General features: G+C 40.0%; 1 protein-coding gene across 1 annotated transcript; it reads left to right on the top strand.

Annotated features, from left to right (window-relative positions):
• The first annotated feature begins 2760 nt into the window (after window positions 1-2760).
• On the top strand, window positions 2761-11231 carry PSMD7 (proteasome 26S subunit, non-ATPase 7). Its single transcript, XM_004015106.4, has 7 exons — window positions 2761-2941; window positions 4866-4957; window positions 5854-5946; window positions 6650-6747; window positions 7321-7401; window positions 9299-9390; window positions 10292-11231. Exons 1-7 carry the CDS (start codon window positions 2868-2870, stop codon window positions 10728-10730), a joined length of 969 nt encoding a protein of 322 aa, XP_004015155.1. The 5' UTR covers window positions 2761-2867; the 3' UTR covers window positions 10731-11231.
• The last annotated feature ends 1724 nt before the right edge of the window (window positions 11232-12955 follow it).

Genomic DNA, 12955 nt, shown 5'->3' with positions numbered 1-12955 from the left:
ATGCCTGTGAGAATGGCTGTTACCAAAAAGACAGGAGATAAGAAGCATTAGTGAGGATATGGAGACAGGGGAACCCTTGTGTACTCTTGGTGGGAATGTAAATTGATATATCTACTATGGAAAAGAGTATGAAAGTTCCTAAAAAAAAAAAAAAAAACTACAAATAGAACCACCATATGATCCAGCAACCCCACTTTTAAAGGAAATGAAATTACTAGAGATATCTGAACCCCCATGTTCATTGTATCATTATTCACAATGGTCAAGATATGGATACAACCTAAGTGTCAATAAAGAAAATGTGGTGTATATATACTCAGCCATAAAAAAGAAGGAAATCTGCCATTTGTGTCAAAATGGATGGTTCTTGAGGGTATTAATACTAAGTGAAATGTCACATAGAAAGACAAATACTATATGATCTTTCTTATATGCAGAACTGAAAAAACTGGAATCCACAGAAATAGAGTAGAATAGTCAGTTGTTGCCAGAGGCTGGCAGTGGGGGAAATGTGAGTTGTTGGTCAAAGGGTACAAACCTCCTATAATAAAATGGAGATCTAAGGTACAGTGTCGTGACTATAGTTAATAATCCTATATTATTATATATTTGAGGTTGCTCTTAAATGTTCTTATCACAAAAAGAAAATGGTAATTATGTGAAATGATGCAAGTGTTAACTAAACTTACTGTGGTGATCATTTTGCAATACAAACATATAAAATCATCATATTGGACACCTTATACTTACATGTTACATATCCATTACATCTCAATAAATCTGAGAAATGAACTTAATACTAAAAAAAGAAAGACATAGGGGTAAGGGATTAAAAGGCACAAACTATTATTATAAAATAGGCTACAAAACTATACTATACAACACAGGGAATATAGCCAATATTTTATATTAACTATAAATGGAGTATAACCTTTATAAACTGTGAATTACTATATCATACCCCTGTAACGTATATGTCAATTAGACATCAATAAAAAATAAAAAATTTTTAATTACATTTCTTTTTTAAAAAATGAAAAAGCAGTTAAAGGAAAATAAAATGTATTACACTTATGCTCTCATCCGAGCCTCTTAAAGTGAAGTCTAGAATTAAATGAACAAAAGAAAGTAGATTTCTTATGTCTTCTTCTACATTCCTCTGAATGAATTTAGCCTTTAGTGGCTACAAAATCAGTTATTATTTCAAGTCAGTTTCATTTAAAAAGAAAAAGAAAAAAATAGGACATGAAAAATACCTTACTTATGGTTTCAAGGTGTCTTCTTTATATCCTTTAAATAATTTAGTCCAAAAATAAGCTTCTTTTAGACTTCAATTCTTATGCCTTAGATGACACATAAGAAAAATTAAAATCAACCTTTGATCCTAAAAAATTAAGGGGAAAAAACCTTCCAAGATCTTTTTGTTAACAGTTACATGTCTACCCCGTGTTGAATAGCATCATATAAAAGATGAAACAAGAACATCTACTTTGAATAAGGCACTAAAAACCAGCAAGCAAGCTTTAACACATCACACAATTGGGGCTGACAAATTTCCTTAATTTAAAATTTCTATTATTTAATGTCTTAAGAAGTAGCAGCAATTATCTGACAGCCAAATCAAAACTCTTAAAAGAAACGAGAAAAATCCAAAACAGTGTTCCCAAAAGTTGGAACAGTACATGAAATGAAAGCGAGAGGCAGGGCCCAGAAAGAATATCAAAAGTTCGCAATCAATTATCCTCCAATTTAAAAAATTAAAAAAAAAAAAAAAAGACCATCAAAAGCCTCCTGATTATACTGGAAGAAGGCTAAGGTTCAGAACAAAAGTCTCCTGGTCATTCTTCAGAGAGGTCAGATTCTCTGGTGTTACAGCGAAGGTGGAAGGTGCTTAAAAACAGGTTGTTGTTATTATTCAGTCGCTATGTCTTGTCCAATTCTTTGAGACCCCATGAACTACACAGTTCATGGAATTCTCCGGGCCAGAATACTGGAGTGGGTAGCCGTACCCTTCTACATTTCCTCTTTTAGTCTTTTTTCTCTTTTCCAGCTAAATATGAAAATGTATTCCCTTACTGCTTTCCAGTTTTTTCGTCAATCTTTTTATAAGTTTTCATTCTTACAGCTCTTATTAAATGGTAAGTAATATAAAGACAGATGGGAAAATATAGCCAGGTAAGAGTCCACAGCAGAGATTAAGAGGAAATTCTCCGACAATAAAATAATAATGAGATAAATTATCAAACCTATTTTAAAGGAATGCCCTAATGCTTGAGATTTAAAGCTAGTTCCTCTAAGAAGAGTCTTTTAAGGACAAGGAAGGCGGGTGTGCTGCAGTCCATGGGGTCGCAAAGAGTCGCACACGACATAGCGACTGAATAACAACCTCTAAGAAATTCTGGAGGATTTTAACTAGAATTGAAAGTGAACATTTTCTGAATGACGGAAACACTACTATTTACATTTTTTTCTCAGCATTTTCTCCAGTCTTCGGATGGGGGAGGGGAGGGGAGCTAAGATTCTGAGGTGAAAAGTCACAGCGGTGACAGTACAGGGCAAACACCAGGAGGTCAACCTTTATCAGTCTCTAGTGAGCTGTTAGCTTTCATGACCTGGGAAATTCTTAGCCTGTCACCCGAGCCAGGTCCCGCCTTCCCCTGCACTTCCCCTCCTCAAGGCTGGAGCAGGAGAGTCACTACCAGCCCGACCCGCGCGGCACTCTGGGAGCGGAAGAAGGAGCCGCGCGGCGGCGGCTCAGCCGGAAGAGGAGGAGCCAGGCCTGGAGGATAGCCGAGAGTTACTGCCGCTACGGCTGCCGGTGTTTGCGCGTCGCGGGGAGCAGGGCCTGGCGGGCGGGGTGTGTCGCGATGCCGGAGCTGGCGGTGCAGAAGGTGGTGGTCCACCCCCTGGTGCTGCTCAGTGTGGTGGATCATTTCAATCGGTGAGCGGGCGGCACGGGGCGGCCTACCGGGGCCGGTGGCGCCGCCGCTGCTGAGTCACGGGCGCGCTGGGTACGGCGCGGCGGCCGCGGGGGTGCTGACGCACCAGGGGTGGCCCTGAGTCGCCGAGGGGCCCAGATTAAGTCCATTCATGAAGCCCAAGTTACCCGGAGTCGTCTGCCCAGCCGGCACTCCCGGGAACTGAGCTGATCATTCCCTTTACCCAGTCCGTACGATGCCAGAGTATGGGGAGCAGGTTTCATTTGATCCTGATCCCCCAGTCCTCGTGCCCATCTATCGCCTTGTCCGTCCCTTTTCGCCTAAGAGACTCGGTGTTTGGTAGGAAAGCCCTTCAGACTCGCGTTTTTTGGCTCTGAAGGCTGTCACCGAAAGTCTGGTCCCTGCAAGAACTGTGCTTTTAACTTGTGGAAGTTTCCGAAGTGGGAATCTGGTTAGACGATAGCTTAAACCTTAGATATATTAAGTCTTAAAGTCAAGTTTTTCTTCTAAAAATGAGACCAGTTGGAGGTGTAGGCGTTAATGAATAAGGAAACATCCCACAGATAATTCTTCTGCCTTCGCTTGCTTGTTTTTGAGCTGTTCGTCCCGCGGGACCTGTTACACGTGTTCATAAGTTTTACAGTAGTTACTTGAATTGGAAAGTTGTAAGACCCAGCTGGGAGCATCTGCTATAAAGTCATAGTTGCTAAGTGCTTGCTTTGTACAACTCCCAATTCAACCAGAGCCAAAACCAAACTCAAAGACTCCTGTGAGGTTTAGGGTCCCCAGTTTAGTTCCATTTCTTTGTAGGACCCTTAGCCTAACAAGAAACGTGAGCTTTTCTACTGTACAATTACTGTTTTGCTCCCATAGGATACTAGAGGTTCTAAGAAGGCAGGCATCATTTCAGTTCCATTCAGTCAATTCAACAAACATTTTTAAGGGCATAGTGAAGGCAGACACTTCAAGCTGCTGTGTCAGACACAAATGCATTTTTGTAGATTAGAAGAAAAGCCCATGAGTGTGGAAATTTCCTTTGAACTTAGATTTCCCCCCAAAATCAGAATACTTAATTCTGATCCAAGCACTAGACATAGTAAGCATTTATAAGTTTGCCAAATCATGTGTTTAGATAAGTACAGTGCAATCGGTGTGAACCAGCAACTGTTAAGAAATTGTGGTTCATTTCACAATGACTTTTGTCTGTCCTTTGAACACAGAATTGTTTGTTATGTCACATTTGTTAGTGGCTAATGGAGAATTCTACATAAAGACCAATGAAATAAGTGAAACACTTGTCGTTCCTTAGCACAAAATTACTAAGGGGGTTTGATTTGAAGATAGAAATTCTGAGGTAGTTTTTCTCGTTCACTGAGGCCTCCTCCCAGTATGATTAGTCACCAGCTCAGTTCCAACTTCTGCCTAATTTAGCCATTCAGAGAGATCACAAATGGCATACACATGCTTCTGGGTCAGAATCATTTTCTCAGCCCCTAGATGATACAAAGAATTGTTTATGCCATCTAGTTGGGCTTGTTTCAGAGAAGAGTTGGCAAGCTGGACCATAACAGTGGTTCAGCTTTAGCATCTTTATCCCTGAAAAGGTTGGAGGATAGAGAAGATAGAGAAAGTTTAAGAAAGAAAGGTAAGCTCTTATCAAAATAAAAAGTTAAATGTGTTTTCAAACAACCAACCAGATGACATTTAAAACTGTAAGATCTGGGGAGTTTTCATTTTCTCCATTTTAAATTTCTATAAGGTTTGAGGATTGGTTGGTGTTGTTTTTTTAAGACTAACTTACTACATTTGTTTAGTGGGATCAGTTCCCAGCTAAGCTAAATTGTATCAGTACATTGGTATTTCATGTTAGGCATCTTATTGTTGAGTCTGTGCCTATCCAGATTGATCTTTTGTTTTCTCATTCAGAATAGGCAAGGTTGGAAACCAAAAACGTGTTGTTGGTGTGCTTTTGGGGTCATGGCAAAAGAAAGTACTCGATGTATCCAACAGTTTTGCAGGTAAAAGAAAAATCTGTCAATTATACCTCAGTTTTTTTTAATAAATAAATAGACAAAATTTACATTTTCTGAGTATGGTTAAAATGTCAATTAACTTTTAAAAAGAAAGAAAATTTCGTGGTCTCCATTTTTTTACTACAACCAAGCGATTCTATTTCAGAATTGCTTAAGTATAGAACAGGGAGGCTAAAAGCTACACACAGAAGTAGATAGTAAATATTTTTAGTATTTTCAGGCCGTATCGTCTCCATTGCAACTGCTTAGCTCTGGAAAGCAACTGAAAATAGTATGTAGACAAAGTAACAGCCATATTGCATAAAACTATTAAAATAGGCAGAGGGTATAGTTTGTCAACCCCTGCACTAAACTGTTAACCGTGGCTATGGGTAGGCAAGAGGGAGATAAAAACCTTCTTTTCACTCTGTTTCGTGAATGTTCAGAAGAATGTATCTTTGTATTTTATGATTAAAGCAACAACAATGAACAACAAAATAATTGCTGGCATAGCTGCTAGACTAGAGGTCACTAACTCCAGTGTCTAAAAGGATCAGGCAGTAATGTAATTTGCCCAACAGAAGTATTAGGAAATGATGGAACTTTTAGCAAACTGAAGAACATAGATCCTTTTCAAAGGAGGTGACCTCTGTATGGCTATAGCCAGTTATTGCCAGGTCTTCCAATTTTTCGAGACCCTGGAGGTCTAGATTTGTATGTGAAATCTTGCAGTTTTTAATAAAAGCAACTCAAAAATACTTTTAATACTGTATTGGACAAGCTAAAGACATGGGTCAAATCTGGCCTAGAGGTCCACAGTTGTGGTATGTGCCCTTAGAGTTCTAGCCAGCACCCTAAACTGTTTTGGGGTTTTTGTTTTGTTTTTTTTTTCTCCTCTCTAGTTCCTTTTGATGAAGACGACAAAGATGATTCTGTCTGGTTTTTAGACCATGATTACTTGGAAAACATGTATGGAATGTTTAAGAAGGTAAACGGTAGGTGGCATTGTGGCACTGGTATATGTGTGTGTGGTGTGGTGTGTAAATGTGCGTGTGTGTCCCAAATGCCTTTTCTAAGTATTCACTTTTCTTTGTCTAATGTCAAAGACCCTTTCACTTAGCTAGACTAAAGTAAAGCCAATGGTAGTAGACAAATGAGGTAGAATAAATGAGAAACTGGAGTAGCAATTTAAGGCCAGCTAGACCACCTAGGTTTCAGGGGAGAGATAGCCCTCAGCAGCAGAAAAGCAAAAAGTTATCAAATAAAATCCACGTGCCTCTAGAGCTTTAGTGCCACCAAGGTAAATATCTCTGTCGTGTATCATTTTCATTTCATTACAGCAGCCACATTGCTTTGGAAACATTTATTCCCACAACACCCACTGCTGTAATCTATGTGAGATGAACTTGCGTTTGTTTATATATTCCCTTGGAATTGTTTTCTAGTTGCTTCATGTATGACTGGTTTCCTAAACTAGTCTGAGATATGGCTATCTCTAGATTTCCCCTGCTGTTTATTTTCAGAGATTCCTGCTTTTGAATTTAAAATTTCATTTAAGATTTCATAAGCATGTCAAGGTTAGATGCCTGGAATTTTTGAAAAGGTAGAGAACATAACTACTGAAGTTCTTACCCTTTTTGAGGGTAATATATATATCTTTATGTAACAGTTCAAAGCCACTATTTTTTTCCTTCACAGCCAGAGAAAGAATAGTTGGGTGGTACCACACAGGCCCTAAACTACACAAGAATGACATCGCCATCAATGAACTCATGAAAAGATACTGCCCTAACTCAGTAAGTGCACTTTATCTTTAAAACCCTTGACTGATAATTGTTTGCCAGTTAACTCAAGAAAAAGAGCCTCCTAGTGGATAGTGAATCATTTCACCACTTTTTCTCTATAAACTTGTGTTAATTTGCAGTGCTTTGTGTAGTATACAGTAACCCAATGTATTTAGTAAGTTAAATATCTGCTCAGTGCTAAGTATGTAAGTTACCTTCCTTAATCCTCTCAACTGTATGGGATTGTTATCCTTTTCACAAATGAGAAAACTGAGGTTCAGAATGGTTAGTAAGGTCTTCTGAGAGTGCAGCTGGGATTAAAATGCTGGTTGTCTTGACTCTAATTTCCTTCTGCTTGATTCCTTCCTCACTGGACTACCTTTCACCTTGTTAATGGATGGGATTGAAGAGCAGAGCAAATAATAAGAAATTTGAAATGTTAAGTCTTTTTTTTTTTCCTGAAAATTCTGGCTCATTATCTGTTTAAATGAATGAAAAAGCTTCAGTAATCATCTTCAGAATGGCTGCAGCTATTCCCTATGTGCTTAGTACAAGGTGGTTTGCTAACATGTGTTTTTCTGCCAGGTATTGGTCATCATTGATGTGAAACCAAAGGACCTGGGACTGCCCACAGAAGCATATATTTCGGTGGAAGAAGTTCATGATGTAAGTCATCTTGTTATGAGCCTAGGAGATTAGCTTTGCTACTTTTAGGGCTATTGGGTTTTTTCCCCATTTCAAGTCAAAAAATACTTTATAACAAAAGATTATTGATTTCTGTCAACACTTTGATATTATGTTTTTTTCCCCCTTAAGTGTTTGAATCACCAAATTTTAGAAATGGAGAGGACCACAGAAATCTAAAGTCTCCTTTTACAAATGAAATTGAGACCAAAGTAGTCAAATTATCAGCCAGAGATGTTCTCAGCAGAGTAAATGTAGAGCCTGATGAGCTTGATCTTAATCTAGTGCCATTTCCACTGTTTGCCCACCTCTGACAGTCTTCTAGAAGTTACTAGGTTTTCAAATAGAGAAGTCAGAACTGCCTGGAGCTAGATGGCAAAACCCATCTGCACGATTTGACACCTATATAGTTGGCTCCATTGTATTCAGTACCTGCTTTGTGGTCTTGCTAGCTTGTGCCTTTGGGTATGGACAGGACAAGATGCCAAAATAGCTTTTCTCTATTTCCAGGAAACAGAATTGAACGCAGATTCTAGGATAAGATTTGTTGTGAAACTATATGAGTTTTGTTTTGAGTATAAACTATTTGCGCTTAGGGTATACAAAGAGCTCAATCTTGAATTTCCAAAGTCAAAAGTTGGAGAGATGGAGTAAATATTGTCTTTCTTCTTATAGTTATCCATATATTCAATTTTAAAATCTGGAAATGGCTTTTTTAACTTAGCTTCCTGCAAATGTTCCTTGCCCTGAGCTCTGTGCCCCTGTTTCTCTTTGCCTTACTACTAGAGAACTTAGATCCGGATCTGTTGCCTAGTTGCAGTAAGGCTTTCATCCCTGGTCTTGATACATTTGTTACAAGTTAAATTTTACCTTGCCGCTTTCAAAAAGCAGTTTGAGGCTACTTGCATACACACATACATATGCACACACACACACGCACCCCCAATGAAACAGGATTTTTTAATAGAAAATAGAGGGGATGTAAGGGTCATATTATAAGATGAAGCCATGGAAAAATCAGTACCTGAAAAGACAGGCCATGAAGTCCTACACAGGTGTTGGAAGGCTTTGACCATCCTAGCATACAAAGCCAAGAGGAAAATGTCATATTCAGGATTCACACTATCCTGGATAAAACAACAACAGCTGATGTTTATACCACTTAGTGTAAGTGAAGTGACTTTCCCAAGATCTCACAGCTCCCTTAGCACACACACGGCAAAGCCAGGCTTTGCATCTAAGCCGTCTGCCTATATCCTGTGCACACACTGCCATGCGCTCCTGCTTGCAAACAGTTCACAGCCTTTATAGGAGATGCACAGCCTCTTCTGGCACTAGATCTGTGAAAAGTTTCTCCTGAGTCCCGTCAAGAAATAAGTAGGTGATACAGCAAACCACATCCACTAATGGGTTCCTTGATTAATTCAGGCCACCAGAAAATCAGTGATTCTCACCACATTGTTTGGTGCACTGATCATTTGACCCAATGGACAGTAGATGGTTCAAAGTTATATTTTCTAACATAAGCTTGTCTCAGGCACAATGTTCAGAATATAGCCTATTTTAGAATGAACTATGACAGTCCTTAAAATTTAGCCAAATTGAGACTTCTCTGAATATCCATCTCTACTGAAGACTTAATATCAAGATTTTCCTCAGAAATAAGCTAAGGATATGCCCCAGTATACCTCAACCCTGAGTAGGACTGCTGTGACAGCTTTCAAAGCAAACTTTACCCATCCTTGCCACAGAAAACCCAGTAATAACACCGCTCAAGTGATCTGACTTAAAGCAGAAGAATCAAGGTGTGAAAAGGAACATGTGCTAGTATGTTCATTTGTTCGTAAGTAAATAACTATAATTAAGTCTCCTCTCCCAGGATGGAACTCCAACCTCAAAGACATTTGAGCACGTAACCAGTGAAATCGGAGCAGAGGAAGCTGAGGAAGTCGGAGTTGAACACTTATTACGGTGAGACTTTAGGACGGCATCAGAATCAGAAGCTGCCCAAGAGGCTGCTCAGTGTAAGGAAGAGATCCATATCAAGAGTCCAGAGACCTGGGCTCTAGTCCTGGATCATCTATGAAGTGTCCTGAGTTACGATTTATGACTCTGGATAGCGCACGTTGTCTGGAAGCTATAATGCTGGCTGTGACAGGAACACTTGCATGTTAAAAGCAAGTGTGTGTTCTTTAAGTGTACCTCCTTTACAGTGAATGGAGCTAGCCAGTTTTCTGCAGAGAATCTGCATCAAGGCCTTTTACACTCTAGGGGACTTCTTTAGTAGTCCAGTGGCTAAGACTCCACACTCACAATGCAGGGGGCCCGAGTTTGATCCCTGCTCAGGGAACTAGATCCTACATGCTGCAACTAAAGATCCAGAGTGCCACAATTAAGACCCGGCGCAGCCAAATTTTAGAAAAAAAAGAAAAGAAAAATACTTACATAACCCTGACTTATTTGAAAGGTCATAGATTTTCTCAAACAATAAGATTTGTTTCAGTTCAGAAAGTTACTACTGACTGATTTAAAAGCATCTCAAAACGTCTTATAGATGCAGGTGAAAAGAATGCTACCCTCTTTAGAAACAAGAGAGGGATTTAAAAAAATTTTTTTAGTGAACATGATTTCATTTTAGCGCTCTCTTTTGAAAGATGTCCTGTCCGATGAGAAAGATAAAACATGCGCTTCCAAATGGAAACAAGGTTAAGGCACTTTATACTCAAATCTTTATCAAACGGAGAAGTAGCATTTTTGCTTTAGAAAACTTGCCCCTCCTCACAAACTGAGTTATTCCCTTAGAATGTGAAAATCTATGTGATGGTATAGGACACTGATAGATACCCCTCCTCTTTCTTGTGGGTTCCTACAGAGACATCAAAGACACTACAGTGGGCACTCTTTCCCAGCGGATCACAAACCAGGTCCATGGTCTGAAGGGACTCAACTCCAAGCTCCTGGACATCAGGGGCTACCTGGAGAAGGTGGCCACCGGCAAGCTGCCCATCAACCACCAGATCATCTACCAGCTGCAGGACGTCTTCAACCTGCTGCCAGATGTCAGCCTGCAGGAGTTTGTCAAGGCCTTTTACCTGAAGACCAACGATCAGATGGTGGTAGTATATTTGGCCTCACTGATCCGTTCTGTGGTTGCCTTGCACAACCTCATCAACAACAAGATTGCCAACCGGGACGCAGAAAAGAAAGAAGGGCAAGAAAAGGAAGACAGCAAAAAGGACAGAAAAGACGACAAAGAGAAAGAGAAGGAAAAGAGTGATGTAAAGAAAGAAGAGAAAAAGGAGAAAAAATAAAACATGTAGCTTTTTAATTTGTAAATTAAAATCTTGTAAACTAACGCATTGTGCCGCCAGAGGGTTCTTTAAAGTGCTTGTTAAAAAGCTGTATTGATGAGAGCTCTCTGGATAGAGGGACTGGTCTCGAACCTAAACTGCAGCTTCGGCTACTGTGAGTTGGGGAGGTGACAGCTCAGGTTTCGGACTGTGAGAAAAGTGAAGAGAAGTAAGCGAAACATTTTTGGTACTCTCCCTACTTTTATCTATGAGACCAGGAGTTGAATTTTTCCCGTCTCAAGAGACTCTTGGGGTCTGTTTCTGGCAGTCTGCAAAACTGCAGAATGGAATGCATGAATTCCTTAAGTGCTCTGCCTTGGAACACTTTGAGGTCTGACCCTCAGGACTCTGTGAGAATACTGCCCCACGGGACTTCTCAGACCCGTAGCTCTGGCATTCTCGGGGCTTGGGATCAAGATATTGTTTACCTTCAAGGACACAATTAAATAGCTTGGTTTTTAAGTCTGTGTTCTGGTCGTTTTTAACTCTGGGAGTGGTGATCCATTGTTTTCAGAAGCAACAAAGACAGTTTTTAATTGACAGTTTTTAATCGTTAAGCTGCCTGAACGAATTATTTTAGACTGGATCCTTTATGAAAAAGAGAATCTCATTCCTTTAAAAATAAAGTTGTAATGAGAGTTCCCAACTGAGCCCAGAAGACCTGGGTCATAGTTCATATCTCAGATTCCTGTCCCTAGAGCAGTCTTTCTGAAGTTTTCATAAGGGACACATTTACTTACTATTGCAGTAGGTACGTTAAACGACAATGTCAGTGGGATGGAACAAAGCTTCCCAAAGTAAGTAAAGGTGCTTAATCATTTGACTTAATAGTTGTCACTTGGATACTAACTTCCTTTTTTGAGTAAGAACCTCTCTTAAGAGTTAGAACCTTTTGTTAGAACCTCTCTTAAGAGTTCGCTGCTGCTGCTGCTGCTGCTGCTGCTAAGTCACTTCAGTCGTGTCCGATTCTGTGTGACCCCATAGATGGAAGCCCACCAGGATCCCCCGTCCCTGGGATTCTCCAGGCAAGAACACTGGAGTGGGTTGCCATTTCCTTCTCCAGTGCGTGAAAGTGAAGTCGCTCAGTGTCCAACTCTTAGCGACCCTATGGACTGCAGCCTACCAGGCTCCTCCGTCCATGGGATTTTCCAGGCAGGAGTACTGGAGTAGGTTGCCATGTTGGACTATCGGTGTTCAACTATTTAAGAATACAATAAAATAGCACTAAAATGAAGTCAGTGGAATCTCATAAACCACTTCTTAATGTTACAGTGCCTCAAAGTTGCCAGAAGCATCCATTTTGAATCGGCAGACCTGCCTGCCAAAGAACGAGTTAGTGGAAATTTGGGGGTTGATTTTTATCTGACAGAAATAGAACTACCCACATCAGTGGTCAGTTCAAAGTTCATTAAGATGCTGAGATAAAAAGAAATAGCAAAGGGAAAAGAGCTAGAGAAGTTTTTTGTCTGTTATGGCAGTCAAAAGTCAGAGGGTTGTTCCCAATACATCTAAGTAAAAGAAATTTGAAATACATAGTTCAAAGCTTGAGATGCATTTAAAATGACAAGAGTGTGTTATTAAAAGTTTTTTGAGATCTTGTTGCCATGTTTAGAGCAGACTGGTGTGAGAAAGGGAACCTTTCACCAGGGTAGGCAGCAAAGACCAGAGATGCCATGGACCTGAGGCCAAGCAGGGACAAGGAGAAAGTTATCCCAAAGAGTGAGTCCTTTATGTAGGGTGGAGGTGGGGTGGGGGCAACTCAGGACCACACAGGATCAGATCCACCTTCAGAAGAATGATCTGCACTTAAAAAGCTTTCCCAGGGTCTAAAAGGACAATGTCACAAGCTTTTAAGTTTGTCACCGTTTGATAAATTGGAATGTCTATTGAATATGTAGGAACATGGGAATACCCAGGCCTTGTTATATTTAACAGTTGGACCTGCATATGGACAAAACTGACTTTGACCTTACTAACAGGATCTTCATTTCCTTCTAACAAAAAGTGTATGTCGCCTCTAGAGTCACGCAGGCTCATTTTCTCAAGCAAAATTGCTGCCATCCTATGTAAGACAGTGAGCTTTATAAGGCTGTTTGTTGATGAAGGCTTGCTTATATAAATAGCAGCTGACTTGACTGCAAAACCCATGACCCTCACCTAAAATAAAGTCATGTGTTCAGATAGCT

Source organism: Ovis aries, chromosome 14 (genome assembly GCF_016772045.2).
Source record: "Ovis aries strain OAR_USU_Benz2616 breed Rambouillet chromosome 14, ARS-UI_Ramb_v3.0, whole genome shotgun sequence".
In the NCBI taxonomy this organism is placed as follows: domain Eukaryota; kingdom Metazoa; phylum Chordata; class Mammalia; order Artiodactyla; family Bovidae; genus Ovis; species Ovis aries.
The sequence above is the reverse complement of the archived record's forward strand: the minus strand, read 5'-3'. Positions and strand labels throughout refer to the sequence as shown.

What these genes read in the sequence shown, in the direction of transcription:
- PSMD7 (XM_004015106.4), top strand. Translation starts at nt 2,868, where the DNA reads ATGCCGGAGCTGGCGGTGCAGAAGGTGGTGGTCCACCCCCTGGTGCTG. An exon ending in AAAGATACTGCCCTAACTCA is followed by an intron (nt 6,748 to 7,320) that starts GTAAGTGCACTT and finishes TTTTTCTGCCAG; the next exon opens with GTATTGGTCATCATTGATGT. An exon ending in CGGTGGAAGAAGTTCATGAT is followed by an intron (nt 7,402 to 9,298) that starts GTAAGTCATCTT and finishes CTCCTCTCCCAG; the next exon opens with GATGGAACTCCAACCTCAAA.